The following is a 16620-nucleotide window of genomic DNA, read 5'->3' as shown; positions in this document are numbered from 1 at the left end:
CCATCCCAACCTCCTAGTTTTTGCTAGATTGCGTGTAAATGCTCTTTATTTAATAATATTTTTACTTACACGACAAACACTAAAAGATAAATAAAAAACCACTTCTTTCCAAAAGATGTTTTCAAGGAATATCACACAAAAATATTTTCTTTTTAAAATAATAATATTTATAATTGATTATATTCGTCCAAATATAACTCAGTATAACTATTAATTTAATTTTATGACTCGTATTTTTGTAAAAAAAGAACAGTAAAAATAACACACAAGAATCTTGTTAAGATATTTTTTCTGTTCAAATTAAGTGGGACGGAAAATTATTTCCTCTAAAAATGTTGGCTTAAATAGGTGATCAAGTCATAATTATGAGAAGTCTCACCTTATGGACGGGAAAATGCACAAAAACACCGTCAAACTTATCTCAGATATGCAGTATAACACACTTATTATTTGTGGGAGTCCTATTACCCTTAAAATATTTTAAAGCGAATTAAACATCACCCTAAATGTTGATGTGGCACCAGCAATGTAAGCACATCCCTCAAGCACGTGCATGCAAAGACAAATAGCAGCTCAAAGTAGGACTTTTTTACACCACGTGTCCGAAATATTCACAGAAACAACATATTTTTTAAGGGAAAAGGGTAAATATACCCCTCTACTTTATCTTATTAGCCAACTTTACCCTCCGTTAGTAATTGTGAACAAAAATATCCATACCGTCTACAAAGTATACACTTGTACTCTTAATTGGATGGAAACCCCAATTCCCACAAAATTACCCGATTTCATTAAATATACCCAATCCCTTACGTGACCCGCCCCCACCCACATTTTTACATAGCCCCCATCCAAATATACACCTCTTCGCGTTCTAAAAACTTTTCTTTTCAGCTCAATTGTGTGCTAGAATCAGAACATTAACTTTGGAAGATAACTGTAGAAATTTAGCAATATAAAAGAAGATGTTAATTAAAACTTGGATAGATTTCGCATGGTGAAGAAGATGAAATCAGGACACGGTCGGGGCAGCGCGGGAAGGAATTGAGTAAATTTTTAAAATTGGGTAATTTAATTTGATTTGGGATTTTCCATCTAAATAGGAGTACATGTGTAAACCTTATTGATGGCAGGGGTATATTCGTCCACAATCAATAAGGGAGGATAAAATTAGCTAATAAAACAAAGTAGAGAGATATATTTGACCCTTTTTCCCCTTTTTCTAAGATGTGCTACCTTCCCTCCGCCCATGCCCTCCTTATATCCGTTCCATGTACACCATAACTTGCTTAAACAGTGTTACCACCATCCTCTCCAAATCTTTCCCTCCTCCACCAAAGGATTAAGATTCACTATAAGGGGCCATTTGGTTTGAAGACAAGTTATGTTGGGATTAATTATCATGGTATTATTTCTTATTGATTGTTTGGTTTGTTGTATTAAACGTAACATGCATTGAAAATATCTAACCCCCTATTTGGATGGTTGTTTCCCGTGGTTCATTAATGTAGGGTTTTCTATGAAACCATGTTTGTATCCGTTGTTCTTAAAATTATGTGGTATGGTGTTGTAAATCCGTTATAATTCCGTGGTTACATAACCGTGAAAAAGTTCAATTTTTGTAACCACGGATTTGGTAGTTTTTGCGTGGTTACGTATTTCATTTCTCCATTGTACCCCCACCCTACCACCCACCACCCCAACCGCCACCCACTACCCCCACCCTCATCCCACAACCACCCACCTCACACCACACCACCCACCTGTCCCCCACCCACACCCATTACCCCTCACCACCACCCAACCCCACCCCACAACCACTTACCCCTACCCTTATCCCACAACCACCCACCTCACACCACCCACCACCTACTTATTTTTTAAAATTTCTATTTTATCCTTTACCTGAGTTTTATTGATATATATAAACTAAATTCTAATTAAGAGTTAAGGCTATTTTAGTAAACTTACAAGTTATTATACAGTACCATACAGTCAAATCAAACAATACAAATGTTATTAAATCACAACAAACGATACAGTCTATCCAAACATTGTGGTCATTAATACAAAGACGATACAATACAACACCATTCAGTACCATACCACACTGTACATTAATGAACCACGGGAAACAACCATCCAAACAGAGGGTAAGAAAAAGTCATTTGTTTACAAAAATACCCTCCACCTTACTTAGTAGAAAAAGGATTTAAGGACCTCAGGGCTACTTTTGTCATTTTCAATATTTTATCTTGGGATAACTAATTCTGGGATTGTTATTGCACCCTATGTTACATCCCGTGTTTTCATGCGTTGGGAAAGCGTGCGAGTTAAATGACACTAGTAACGGAAATGAGGTTATCCCCCAAGCAGGGAGTGAGTGAGTACAGATGTATCATAAGGATTATAAGTTAAACAAACTGGAAAAAATAAGTTTCGTCAAGGTTCGAAATTTATTTGAATGAAATACGGTCCAAGCTATAACATCCCGTATTTTTGGACTAGGAAATTGAAACATCCAACATGAGCAAATTTACCCGAGCTGGAGAATTTGGTCATATTCAAACATGCAAATCAAGAGCTCGATGTATAAAGGACGAAGTCCCGAAATTATTTAAGACTTGGAAGTGGGATGACGGTGATTGAAATAATATTTGGTGTATGTATAAAGAGGTTATGGACTAGTGTTATATCTCATTATCATGAAATGAGTATATGAGGTGTGTTAAAAAAAAAAGATTTTTAAAAGATTTTTACTTAAGTGAATTGAGATCAAGGAATTAATTATGTGGATAATTGGTTAAATGTTGGGATAAAGTGGGAGAGTAACGGATTAATTATGGTATTAATTGAATAAAATGGATAAGTTTCATTTATATGAATCCACGCGGGAACATGGGGATAAGGGAGGCTTATGACTATGCAACTATAAGGGGTTTAGGTGGCAGCAATATAGGTATGTCTTGAAGTGGTGAAAGTTAGGTAGGGGATTCACGTTTTCAAGTAGAGGAAATGGTGATTATATTAGTTCATTTGGAGAAAATTTAGAAAGTCTCTAATAGAATAGTTGCTGCAATATTACTTGCTATGTGAGCAGCAACATGTCTATTCTTGACAAGAGGAACAACATTTATTAAGAGCAGCAACGCTATGGAATTTTGTTACGAATTTCGCTCATCGCTTCAATCTCGTTGTTCTGTTTTATCGTGTTGTTGAATCCGGGCTTTCTTCAAAGTGAAGTAAGGTGGAAGAAGAGTAATTCTTTGCACATAAGGTAAGAAATCCTCTCTCCTAGATGTATTTGATTTATCCAAGTTGTATCTACATTGGTAGATGAAAGAAATACGAAAATTTTATCGGAAATCGGATAAATTGGTGTTGTAGTTCGGTGGACTGTTTTGGGAGGTTGTTCTTATGAAATTATGTGAATGGAAATTAATTGAATAACCTGGAGGTGTTGTTGTTGTTAATATTGTCGAGAAATTTCAGAATGAAGATGGGGTTTAAAACTATTGTTTAATTGACAAGCTGAGATTGCCGTTCATCGCATTATTGTTTGAATTATTGAAACTATTTTTATATAGTTGAGGGGCTGGATCGATGGGATTAATTGTTGATGTTGTTAATATGGTTGTTGGTATTGTTGTTGATGATTTGGCCGAGTTGAATTCTCGGGGTTTATTGAATTTATAAAGGAAATGCTGTCCGAATTTCTATAAATGAAGTGCTAGCTTAGGGTTGGATTCCTATGTACCTATAGCTAATATTTGGTATCTACTGACGTTGTTGTAGATTTTGGGAAGCCCGAGACTTAAGTTTGGATTAGCTTAAGAAGCGGATAAGGTATGTTAAGGCTCGTTCCTTTCTTTCAAAGGCATGATTCCTATGGTATGATTTCATAAATATTTCTGTAACCTTCTTGTTTTCAAAAAGCTAAAAGTCCATGGTTCTTAAAGCTTCTCATGATGTCGAGGATAAGAATGATTTTATGATGGTGACAACGATAATGATGATTTTGTGTTTTAAGAACTCAAGTTATGATTTTAAAGCGAATATGAGAATGTGGAGCTACTTCTAGATTTTCTCAATTTTATTCATTGATGGCGACTCTACTTCTAAAGGCTCCAAGGTATATGTAAAGTTGTCCCTTCCTTCCTTTTAACATGAATTACATAAAACGAGCAAACGATGAGCATACATGACTCCAATGAACTCTAGTTCTCTGTGGTACTTGACATGACAGTTATCTTTGATTCTCAAGTGTTGGTTCATTCTAATTATTCTATCGAGTCTCAGAGGATGATTCAGTTTGTACATGATTGCTAATATTCTATTCGTGCATACTGGTAATGTATCACTTCACCGAGTCCCGGGCCGAGTACGTATTCGTGCACAGTTTCATTGCATTATTCACCGAGTCCCTCATTAGAGGGCCGGATACGGTATATATTTACATTTCACCGAGTCCCTTACTAAAGGGCCGGGTTCGGTATATATTTACATTTCACCTAGTCCCTTACTAAAGGGCCGGCTACGGTATAATATATTTACATTTCTAGTCATTGTCTTCGGGGCTGTTTACATTATTGTTCTCTGTCTTTAGGGCTATTCACCGTACAGGATGTTTCTAGTACTTTCATTATGATTTATGATTCATTCCTTATGATTACTGCTGCCTTACATACTCGGTACATTGTTCGTACTTACGTCCCTTTGCCTGGGGGCGCTATGTTCATGCCACACAGTCCCATATTGTTTTGCGAGGAAAAGTATTCAGCTAGGATGGTTGGCTATCAGCTGGGATTGGCAAACTCCATTTTCTTCCCCGGAGCAATCGCCGAGTCATTATGGTTATCATATGTGTGTATGGGTATGTCGGGGCCCTGTCCCGACTCATATGATTCAGGTGTTTACTCTTAGAGACTTTGTAGACAGTGTCTTGTGGTTAGTATGTTAAGATGTCATGTGTTGAGTAAAGCGACCATGTAGGCCGATATGTCAATTTGACTTACTCGGTTTTTGATTAATTGAGTATCGTTCGCAAATTTCTATGGTTTGACTGAAAGTACTTCATTATATTTTCGAATTTTTTTTTATATGTCCAGTTTCATTATGTGAATGCCAGAGGGTTCACTCAACTCTAAGTAAGAGCTGGGTGCCCATCATGCCCTGATGGGATTGGGGTGTGACACCCTATGTCAGGGATAACTTATCCTGATACTATTTTTAATCCTGGAATAAGTTATCCCATAATTAGTAACCAAACAAGATATAAGGCGGTACTAAATTTTTATCCCGCGACTATTTTTCCTTATTCATCGTACAAAACGACCCCTTATAGTTTAGGAAAGAAATCCAGCAACTTCTTATCAAATAAGAAAACCAAAGAACCTTAGATCTGTATATACACAGTTGCATCATAGATTTCGTGTCCAGAAAAGAAAACCTAACAACCAATTTGCTAAACTAACATCGAAGAATTAGCTTGTGGTGACCTTTTAGTTGTGAAATTACCACAGGTAACTTGTGGGGACCACCTGAAATCAAAACCCAATTAAATTTGGTATTAAGAAGATTGGAGTCCAAAATGTATTTTTTCAAACTTCTTAATCTTTTACAAAATACAAAAAGACCCCAACTTAATCCAAAAAAACCCACCAGCCCCCGCCCCCTCCTCCCTCCTCCCACCCATCCCCCTTAATTTTTTTTTAGAACAGCTTTGATTTTTTAATTTGCTTTTTCACCAGCCCCGCCTCCTCCTCCTCCTCTCCCTCCCCCCCCCCCCCCCCACCGAGCAATTTTTTTAAAAAAAAACTTTTAATTTTTTTTATTTGCTTTTTCACCAGCCACCCCCCTCCTCCTCCTCCTCCTCCTCCTCCCACCCCTCAGCCAAATTTTTTTTTTTTTAAATTTTGATTTTCTTTATTTGTTTTTTCACCCCCTTCCTCCTCCCAACCCTCCCCCCCCCCACCCCAATTTTTTTTTTTTTAAGTTTTGAAAAAAAATTCTTTTTATTTTTTTGCAACCCTCACCCTTCCAAAAAAAAAATTGTTTTAAAAAAAAGAAGTATTGAAAAGTTTTTGTTTTTTCGCACCACCAACACCCCCCCCCCCCCCCCCCCCCCCCATACACACCCAAAATGATTTTTCTTGAAAAGAATTTGAATTTTTTTTTTTGGTTTCTTACTTCCCCCACCCACCCCAAAAAAAGTTTAAAGTTTTTATTTTTGGTTTTTTGCCAACCCCCCCCAAACTCCAAAAAAATATCTTGAAAGGATGTTTTGAATTTTTTTTTTTTTTGGGTTTAGGAAAAGTTTGGATAAAATCTACGTTGTTGTTGTTGTGTGTTTGTAGTGAAATAGATGATTTTTCTGTTGCTGTCTTGGTATGGTTCAGAATTTAGGAAAATATATCTAACAGATAATTTTTTTGTTCTTATCCTAGTATTTAACTAGTTCTGTTTGTAGAAGATAACTAATAGATTTGTAGTTATTGCAACAAGTTCTACCCTTTTTACAACAAGTAGACAATCTGTTACAACGACTCACTAATCTGTTAGACATAGCTTCAGTTATTTGCTTCTGTTTGTAGAAGATATCTAACAGATTTGTAGTTGTGCAACAAGTTCTACACTTGTTGTAACAAGTAGACAATTTGTTGCAACAACTACAAATCTGTTGGACATGGCTTCAGTTATTTGGTTCTGTTTGTAGAAGATATCCTACAAATTTATAGTTGTTGCAACAAGTAGACAATTTGTTATAACAACTACAAATCTGTTGGACATAGCTTCAGTTATTTGGTTCTGTTTGTAGAAGATATCCAACAGATTTGTAGTTGTTGCAACAAGTTCTACACTTGTTGCAACAAGTAGACAATCTATTTATAAATCAGCAAATGTTGAGGAAAGATATAGTCAAATTGGCAGCCAAACTGACAATTAATCCTCAAAAAGAGATGAAGAACAGAGCCAAGAAGCAGTAGCTACAAATGAAGAAAGTGAAAAAGAACTAGAAGATGAAGAAACTGATGATGGAAATGAAGGAGATGGAGTAGATCAAGGAAATCTGCTACACCCCAGAAAGCAGTTGCTGAACAAATTATTACTTAAGTTGTGGTATTTGGAGCCAAGGCTGTTGTTGAATAATTTCTGTTTTTTTTTTTTTTTGGTCATTTATGTTATTTGTGAATGATGTTTATGAACTTATTTATTTTGATTAGTTGTGGTACTTGGAGCCAAGGTGGTCATTGAACAATTTCTGTTTATGAACTTATTTATTTTGCTTACTAATTGTTGCAACAGATGCATACAGTTGTTGAAGTAGTTGCAACAAGTTACTAATTTGTTTCAACAAGTTACTAATCTGTTTCAACAAGTTACTAATCTTTTTAAACAAGTTGCTTAGTTGTTGCAACAAATTACTCACCGTGTTGGAAAAAATCAAACAATTGCTTAAATTATTGCAAAAACTAAAAAAATATGTCGCAACAGATGAGTTAATTGTTGCAACATATCATACACTTGTTGAAGAAGTTGCAACAAGTTACTAATCTATTTCAACATATGGATCAGATGTTTAAGCAAGTTGCTTAGTTGCTGTAATAGATTAATCACCTTGTTTGAATTATTGCAAACTTACTCATATGTTGCAGCAGGTATCTCATATGTTGCAACAACTCCTCCATTGTTGCAACATATTCACGATATTGATCAAATTGAACTCCTTTGTTTATACTGAATAACATTGAATTCATTTATTTATCACTAAATATGGTTGAATTAAGTACTTCACGTCATTCGATTTAGAAAGAATACACTATTGCCCATCTAACCCATGAAATTACTATCTAATCCGTTAAGGATGTTAGTAGATATATATAGTCATCACTAAATACCATTTTTTCCTTTGTTTAACACTAAATATGGGTGAATTAAGTAGTTCACATCAAATCACTCTAATGATTACACGATTTAGTGTATACTGACTTAGTAGATCATCTTTCTTGACTCAAAATACATCAAATTGATTAAGTATTATACATTGATCACTAAATATCGTTGATTTCCTTTGTTTATCACTAAATATGGGTGAATCAAGTAGTTCACATCAATTCACTCTAATGATCGCTCGATTTAGTGTATACTGACTTAGTAGATCATCTTTCCTGACTTAAAATACATCAAATTGATTAAGTATTATACATTGATCACTAAATATCATTGATTTCCTTTATTTATCACTAAATATGGGTGAATCAAGTAGTTCACAGTGCATACTGACTTAGTAGATCATCTTTCCTGACTCAAAATACCATCACATTGATTAAGTATTATATATTCATCACTAAATATCGTTGATTTCATTTGTTTATCACTAAATATGGGTGAATCAAATAGTTTACATCAATTCACTCTAATGATCATTGGATTTAGTTCATACTGACTAAGTGGATCATCTTTTGGACTCAAAATACTATTAAATTGATTAAGTATTATATCTTGACCACTACGTATCGTTGATTTCCTTTGTTTATCACTAAATATTATTGACTCCCTTTGTTGATCACTCAATATGGGTGAATCAAGTAGTATCTGTTGCAACAATTGTAATATCTATTGCAGCAAGTGTAGTATCTGTTGTAATAACTGTAGTATCCGTTGCAGCAAGTAAGTCCTTACTCTTGTTAGATAAACACAACAACCCAGTTTCTGCAATAAGTCACTCCACTTGTTGGAAAAACCCCAACATATAACTTAGTCGTTGCGCAACAAGGCACATCGCCGTTGCGTACAGATTGCTTATTTGTTGAAAATCTTTTAGCAGTTGGATAAAACCCAACAACATACTAGTTGCTGCAACAAGTCCTGTTACTTGTTGGATAAAACCCAACTAGTTACAGAGCTGTTGCAACAGATTTATTACTTATTGGAAACTGTTCAATAATTTATTAACAAGAATACACATATTTGTCATTTGAACATGATCAACATATCATATAAACCAAGTTTACAAACACCAAGAACAGAAATTACCATTCTAAAAAGAACAACATTAAAATGTCATAAAGTTCCTACAAATAACTATTATTACAACACAGTACAATTAACAACTATGGAGCATTTCGGCTTGAACATGTTTTTTGTGCCAACTGTTTTGCATAAGGAGCATTTGTTTTTCCTCGTTCGCAATGATTCCCCGATTCCACACCTCCTCTTTGTCCGCTCTTCTTTCTAAGCTTGCTAGATCAACATATGGAGGAGGTATCTCTCTCTCTCTAATTCAAAACTTCTTTTCAAGAATTTTTTTTTGGGAGGCGGGGTGGTTTGGTGCAAAAAATAAAAACTTTTCAAAACTTTTTTTTAAAACAAATTTTTCTTGCGCGCGCGCCCGGGGGGGGGGGGGTGGGGGTAAAACCAAAAACAAAACTTTTTTTTTAAAAAAAAATTAACTTTTTTTGGGAGGGTGGGGGGTGGTGCAAAAAATCAAAAAAAAAAAAACTTTTAAAAATCTTTTTTAAAAAAACATTTTTTTGATTGGGGGAGTGGGGGTGGGGGTGGGGGCGGGGGGGGGGGGGCGGGGGGGGGAGGTGGTGCAAAAAATCAAGAACAAAAACATTTTTTTTTAAATAATTTTTTTTTTTTGGGAGGGTGGGGGGTGGGTGGTGCAAAAAAACAAAAAAAAAAACTTTTCAAAATCTTTTTTAAAAAACATTTTTTTGTGGGGGGAGGCAAGGGCGGGGGCGGGGTGGGGGGTTGGGGGAAAGGAGGGGTGGGGGCGGGGGCGGGGGGCAAAGTGTTAAAAATAAAACTTGGGGGCAAAGTGCTAAAAATAAAGCTGAGGGTCAAAGTGTCAAAAACGAAACTGTTGGGCAAGCTCAAAACCCCTTAATCACTAATCAAAAAATCATCACCTATACTCAATTAAAAAAAAAAAAAAAAAAAACTTGAGTTACCTCTACTCAATTTTAAAACTTAAAGGTCATCTATAATTAAATAGCCCAACTAACATATAGAGAATCAACTTTCTAGGACCCTTTTTCGGAAATAGGCCATGAATTGTTTTTTTTTTTTTTCTGATAGAAAAGATTGAACCCAAATTAATTATTGTAGAAAAATGGATTTAGTATAAAGAAACTAAAAAAATAGTGTATTAAAGTATCAAAATATTTGGCCAAAATTTCTAGACATATTATTGTTAGTCTTAAAATTCTACTTCTATAAAGATATTTAATCATTATATTAGCAAAAAAAAAAAAAAAAAAAAACACAGATAGTTGTTATATAAGAGTAATTTTACAAAGACTACATTGTTATAAAGATGATTGTTATTGTTACATAAGTAAAAACCTGTTATAGATAGGTAAGATATAATATAAAAAATCGGTTCCAAGAAAAACTTAGTTGTTCTATGTTGGGTAGTTAGGTTTATATTGATTACAGGGTCGAGTTTAATTGTGATCAAATTTAAATTGAGAGAAATTTTTTTCATGTAGGTACCACATAGGAAAATAAATGTGGAGACAAGGGGTTTTAACGGACTGGAAGTAAATATGGCCCAAAAATAGAGTACAAGGCAAATATGGGCCGAAAGTTGGATGACAAGGACAAATATATATATAAAAAAAAGTACAACGAAGGACAAATATAACTTTTTTGTGAGATTAGAGTAGGGGTGGCCATAAACACCGAAAATCGAAAAATCGAACCGAACCGAATTAATTCGGTTTTTCGGTTTCGATTTTTTCGGTTTTTCGGTTCGGTTTCGGTTTTTTTAAATAACAATTTCGGTGTTCGGTTGGGTGTTCGGTTCCGGTTCACCGGTTCTTCGGTTTTTCGGTTAAACCGAATTTTTTTTTTTTTTTGAAGATTTACTACATGAATACAATTTTTTTTTTGGGAAAAAACATAAGTAGACAATAATATTATAATATTTACATACTCTTAGCAACTAAATGTTATTAAACATTACATGGCAGGTTAAGTGTTTTATAGTAAATCAAATTGCTATATGTAAGGAAACCCTTCAGACGTATAACTCCAATACCTATTTGTTGTTCATAGTATAACTGCTTTTATACAATTTCATACTTCCTCCTTATTTTGCAAGATTTTTTTCCAGCGTTTTTTTCTTACCTTTTCTACTTCCTCCTTATTCTCAACTTCTTTCATTGTTCCATAAAAAATAAAATCTCAGTTTTCATTTAACACTACAGGATATTGAACACAAGTATAATAATAATTTGAGTGTTGATTTTTATTATATATAGTATAATAAAAATGTTATACATAGAATAATATTCATATAATTTATTTCACCTATTATAATAAATTAGATATAACTCACATAATTTGATTATACACTATATAAAATTTTATATACCTCGTATGATTTTATTATACATTGTATAATACATTATATTTTGTATCTAGAAGATATTATCTTGTATGTGTGGATGATCACTATGGTTGATTCTAAAGTCATCAAACCTTCAAACATTTAGTCTAGCGTAAACCTCTGTAACTCGAAGCAATCAAGAAGGAAAAATGGAAATAAATGGAGAGATGTGTAATTGCTAAAAAAAAAAAACCGAATTAGAAAAACCGAACCGAACTTCAAAAAATCGAACCGAACCGAACTAATTCGGTGCGGTGTTCGGTGTCCACTTTCAAAAAATCGAAACCGAAAAACCGAACCGAACTTTGAAAAAACCGAACCGAAAAACCGAACGCCCACCCCTAGATTAGAGGGGAAAATCTGACCCTTCTTCAAAATTTTAATGGTCATGCCCTATTTGGATTGTATATGTACTGTGTATACACACATGAAACCAACTCAATTTATAGTGTATAGATAATGTATTTGTTCTGTATAACTATATATAAATGTTGCACATACTACAGTGCCAAAATATAAATCCTAACAAACTATGAAACAAAGTGGTAGCAAAACCCATCAGAAGAGCTCCGGCGAAGAAGATCATCAAATACAACTCTTGTTAGAGGCTCCATATAGGTCGAATTTCGATGTGACAATTCATCAAGCATCTCATGTGCACAACATATTTAGTGCAATGTGTACAAATAAGAGGGGTCATGTACCCTCCAAAATATCGGGAATTATAGTTAAGTATAGCAGCTAAACATTGCGATACCTAACAATATGAAGTAAATCAAAACAGGAGCTCAACATATAGGTCGACTTCCAGTGTGACAATTCATCGTGCACCTATTGTGCACAATATATTTAGTGCAGTATATGCAACCTCATTTCCTCCTCTCCGCCGGTAATCTCCCAATCATCAAAATCCGATACGATCTTTTGCACTGGCGACACATCGGTTGAACCACCGTGCGCTGCCGTGACCATGCCGGACTTACATCTTCTGAGGATGATGATATCGCTAAAATCGACACCGGACGGACAACGTTACGGGCGACTGCATAAACTTGATGCTTCGCCGTTAAGAATGGAATCCGCTGTTTGCGACAGTGACTTCGTCGACCTTCACCGCTGCTCTGGAAATCGCTGATCGCTGAAAATCTAGATCCAAATTGCAAACTAGATTCCCGAAGGGTCAATTGGAGTAAGAAATTGATCATTGGGCTAAATTTGGCAAGCTAGATGCTTGGATGGACACCCAACTTAATTTTCCCTATTTAAGTATTAACATAATACTAGTCCTTAACTCCTAGAACTAATGAGAAAAAAAACCTAAAATTAGGTGGGACGACCAATTTTCGGCAATACTATGAGTTTTTAGACATTGTTTGAAAATAAAACTTGGAAATAACATTCGGACAAAAATACTCCTATTTGAAACATGAAGGGACTTATAAAGGTTTGAACTCAATCAATCCTTTTTTTTGAACTTGTAGAAATTTGCACCTCATGAATTGTTTCTTGGTTTTGAACTTATAAAAGTTTAAATCGAATGAATCATTTCTTGATTTTGAAATTATTCAGCATATTTTGAACCTCATCAATGGTTCATTGGTTTTGAATTTATAAATGTGTTTGAACCCCATGGAAGCGTTCCTTAAATTTGAAACTATAACAAATTTTTGAACTCATGAATTGTTTATTGATTTTAAACTTGTAAAGGTTTGAAACGCCGTGAATCGTTCCTTCATTTTGAAACTCAAACAAAATTTGAACCTCATGAATCATTCAGGTCCTATTTGTCAATCCTTCAAATTCAAAGAACGCAGGAATTATTCCGTACTTTAGTTGAGAGTATTTTTATTCAAAAAAATTCGTATAAAAAGTGACTAAAATAACTGGTAATATTTGATAGCAAGTTATCCACTTCGTCCGAAAAAAACACACACATTCCGAGAACAAGTCAATCAATGGTTATAACTCTCCCTCCCAATCTTTACCAGAAAATTAAAGAAACGATGGAAAGTTTCATAATTTTCTTCTCTTGCTTGAGTTGTTTAGAGGATGAGGAAAGTGATTAATATAAAGAGAGTTATTTTTTGTGTTTACACAAATTTAATTCACTGAGACATCAAATTAAAACAAATTCTCTTTCTATTCTTATTCCAAAAAATTCTATCCCAACCAAACAAAAGAAAGCAATAAAAAATTTCCTTTCGCCGTCTTCTCTATTTTTTCTTCTTCTTTTGTAATTTCCACGAAATATTTGACGTAATTTGACTCTCCATTGAGAATATTCTAAAAGCAATTAATCTATCGACAAATACAAATATTTATTATAGAAAGGTACATCCATGCCTCATATTGTAAGAATTTTTATTATTCTTATGTGTGGCCCAATTAATGTAAAGCCCATAACTAATATTTAATGAAGAATAAATCTCGTCCGTTAGATCGGTTACTTGATGGACGTATTCGGATTAAGTCTCAACCCCTATAAATTGGTCCTTCCTCCACCCATTAGGTTACCACTTCTTCTATATACTTTTCCATCATTGATTTATGCGTAACGTAAACGTATAGGCTAGGTAAGAGGTAGAAACCAGTTTCTACAATTAACGCTTCCGCTTTCGTGATAATGTCTTCCGCATTAGGTATGTTTTCCGTATTATCTCCATGTAAGGTTATTGTGTTTAAGATCCTGTGTCAATTAAGTTAATCTTACATGTGGTATCAAGAGCCTGGGATTTGAACTAATAATCTTCGTGAAAGAATATAATACCGTGACTGTATGATTGCTCGACTCTATGAGTTGCTGTTTTGCCTTGAAAAGAACAATATAGCTTTGGGGTTAAGAATTATGAATCATGCGCTACTGTATGTAATCTATGAATACAAACCCTAATATCTCCTGTAGTTTGTAATGGTGGCGTCACACTTGAAACAAATGTATATGTACTTCCAGTGTCTTGTCTTATTATGATTTGTGAATTGTTCCAGTGCACACACTTGGACTAAGACACATTATATTATGTTTTGGGTTATCACATCAAGTTTACTGTCTAAATATTTTAGACCATTAAAGTGATAATGTTTCATTATAGAAGAATGTAGAAGGTATTAATTTGGCACTCACACGCATATAATCCCACATAATGCATTAATTGTGATTTAATTCTTATATGTTCGATTATCTTTACATTAAGTGATAGTGTATGTGTCTAAAATTGTATAGTTTGTTAGTCACTAAAGTGGCCAAACTAGAATGTCTAATATTTACACATACATTATATTCATGTTAACATTATGCATGTAATAATGTTCATATAGTTTGTTAGTCACCAAAGTGGCCAAGCTAGAATGTTGAAAATATTCACATGCATAGAAAGTTATGATATTCATTTTATGTGTGCATTTATGTTAATATAGTTTGTTAGTCACCAAAGTGGCCGAACTATTATGTTTAAGAAAAATATGCATACATAAAAAAAATGTCATTTATCCATTAAACTAATGAAATGCCTATTATCGAAAATAAATGGATAATTGACCTTCACTATTGCTAGAACTTAAGGATTTACCCAAAGGTGAATCAATTATTCTATGAGTAGTAAACATAATGAGGTAAATTGATATTCTTTAATCAAATATGTATTGTATATCCAAAGATGTCGTATATGTTTGATTGCAAATATTTAATTGTCTGTTAAAGTTGAAGATGGCAGTTAAATTATAATAGTATGTCGTAGTATCACCCAAAGGAGAATTACGATATACTTTTATTGTTTTGCTGAATCCACATTATTTTCTAATTTGTGAGCATATATATATATATATATATATATATATATATATATATATATATATACTATTTTGCGGTATTCCTCTTCATTCGCTTGCTTAAATGCATTCTTGTGTTCAACGGTGAACTTCTCTGAATGGCATGAACAAGTGCAGTTCCACTTAGGTGTGATGGATCTTGATTTGGCTCTGCTGAAAGAAAAACCCATTGCTATTACTGATACAAGCAATGAGGATGAGAAGTCCTTCCATCAAGCATGGGAACGCTCTGCAAATGCATGAGCCTTATGTTTATGCGAATGACTATTGCCAACAACACAAGAGTACTATTCCACAAACGAAAGTGCTAGGGAATACACCGAAGTTTGTGGAAGAACGTTTTTGTTCTGCTGATAAGTCTCTCGCTGGTACACTAATGGCTGAACTCACGACCATGAAGTTTGATGGGTCGCGTAGTATGCAAAATCATATCATCGAGATGACTAATATTGTAGCAAGACTCCGGACTTTGGGGATGAAAGTGGATGACTCCTTCTTGGTTCAGTTTATTCTGAACTCATTGCCTCCTGAGTATGGACCATTCCAAATTAACTATAACACTATTAAGGAGAAGTAGGATGTTAGTGAATTGTCCAGTATGCTTACTCAGGAGGAATCAAGACTTAAGAAACAAGGAGGTCATTCTATTAACCTCGTAGGTCAAGGAGGTAAAAGGACTTAGTGAAGGCCAACAAGTTCAAGAAGAAGAAAGCACTGCTAAAGTTCAACGGGATGCTCATAAGGAACTCAAGCGGATGTGTGTCATTTTGTAGAAAGGAAGGACACTATCAGAAAGATTGCCCGAAACATAAAGCTTGGTTTGAAAAGAAAGGTACTTTTAGTGCTTTTGTATGTTTCGAATCAAATTTAGTAGAAGTTCCTAATAATACTTGGTGGCTTGATTCTGGTGCAACTACACATGTATCCACTATGTTGTAGGGATTTCTTACAATCCAAACTACAAATCCAAATAAGGATTTCTTGTTCATGGGAAATCGTATGAAGGCTCCAATTGAAGGCATAGGGACTTATCGTTTGATCTTGGAGACTGGACATCACCTTGATCTATTACAGACTCTTTATGTTCCTTCAGTTTCTAGGAATTTGATTTCTCTTTCAAGACTTGATGTTTCTGGATTTGATTTTAAGTTTGGACATGGATGTTTCAATTTATATAAGAATGCTATTTTTTATGGTTCTGGTGTTCTTATTGATGGTTTATATAAATTGAAACTCGATAATGTTTTTACGAATCCTTCTTCTATACATCAAAATGTTGGAATTAAACGTAGTTCACTAAATGAAAGTTACGCTTACTTGTGGCACAAGCGTTTGGGTCATATATCCAAAGAAAGGTTAGAAAGATTAGTAAAGAATGAGATTCTCCCGAATCTAGA

General features: G+C 34.4%; 1 protein-coding gene and 1 long non-coding RNA gene across 2 annotated transcripts; both read left to right on the top strand.

Annotated features, from left to right (window-relative positions):
- Window positions 1–2826: 2826 nt before the first annotated feature.
- Window positions 2827–5018, top strand: LOC132037852 (uncharacterized). The gene is made up of 3 exons (XR_009410058.1): window positions 2827–3277; window positions 3796–3846; window positions 4749–5018. It is a non-coding gene; the product is annotated as an uncharacterized LOC132037852 (long non-coding RNA).
- Window positions 5019–15413: 10395 nt separating this feature from the next.
- On the top strand, window positions 15414–15800 carry LOC132038075 (uncharacterized). The gene has a single exon (XM_059428801.1). The coding sequence runs from the start codon at window positions 15414–15416 to the stop codon at window positions 15798–15800; it is 387 nt and encodes a 128-aa protein (XP_059284784.1).
- The last annotated feature ends 820 nt before the right edge of the window (window positions 15801–16620 follow it).

Source organism: Lycium ferocissimum, chromosome 11 (assembly GCF_029784015.1).
Source record: "Lycium ferocissimum isolate CSIRO_LF1 chromosome 11, AGI_CSIRO_Lferr_CH_V1, whole genome shotgun sequence".
Classification (NCBI taxonomy): domain Eukaryota; kingdom Viridiplantae; phylum Streptophyta; class Magnoliopsida; order Solanales; family Solanaceae; genus Lycium; species Lycium ferocissimum.
Note: the sequence above shows the minus strand (reverse complement) of the source record. Positions and strands in the feature narration are given on the sequence as shown.

Coding starts and splice junctions, on each gene's coding strand:
- LOC132038075 (XM_059428801.1), top strand. CDS start 15,414: ATGAGGATGAGAAGTCCTTCCATCAAGCATGGGAACGCTCTGCAAATG.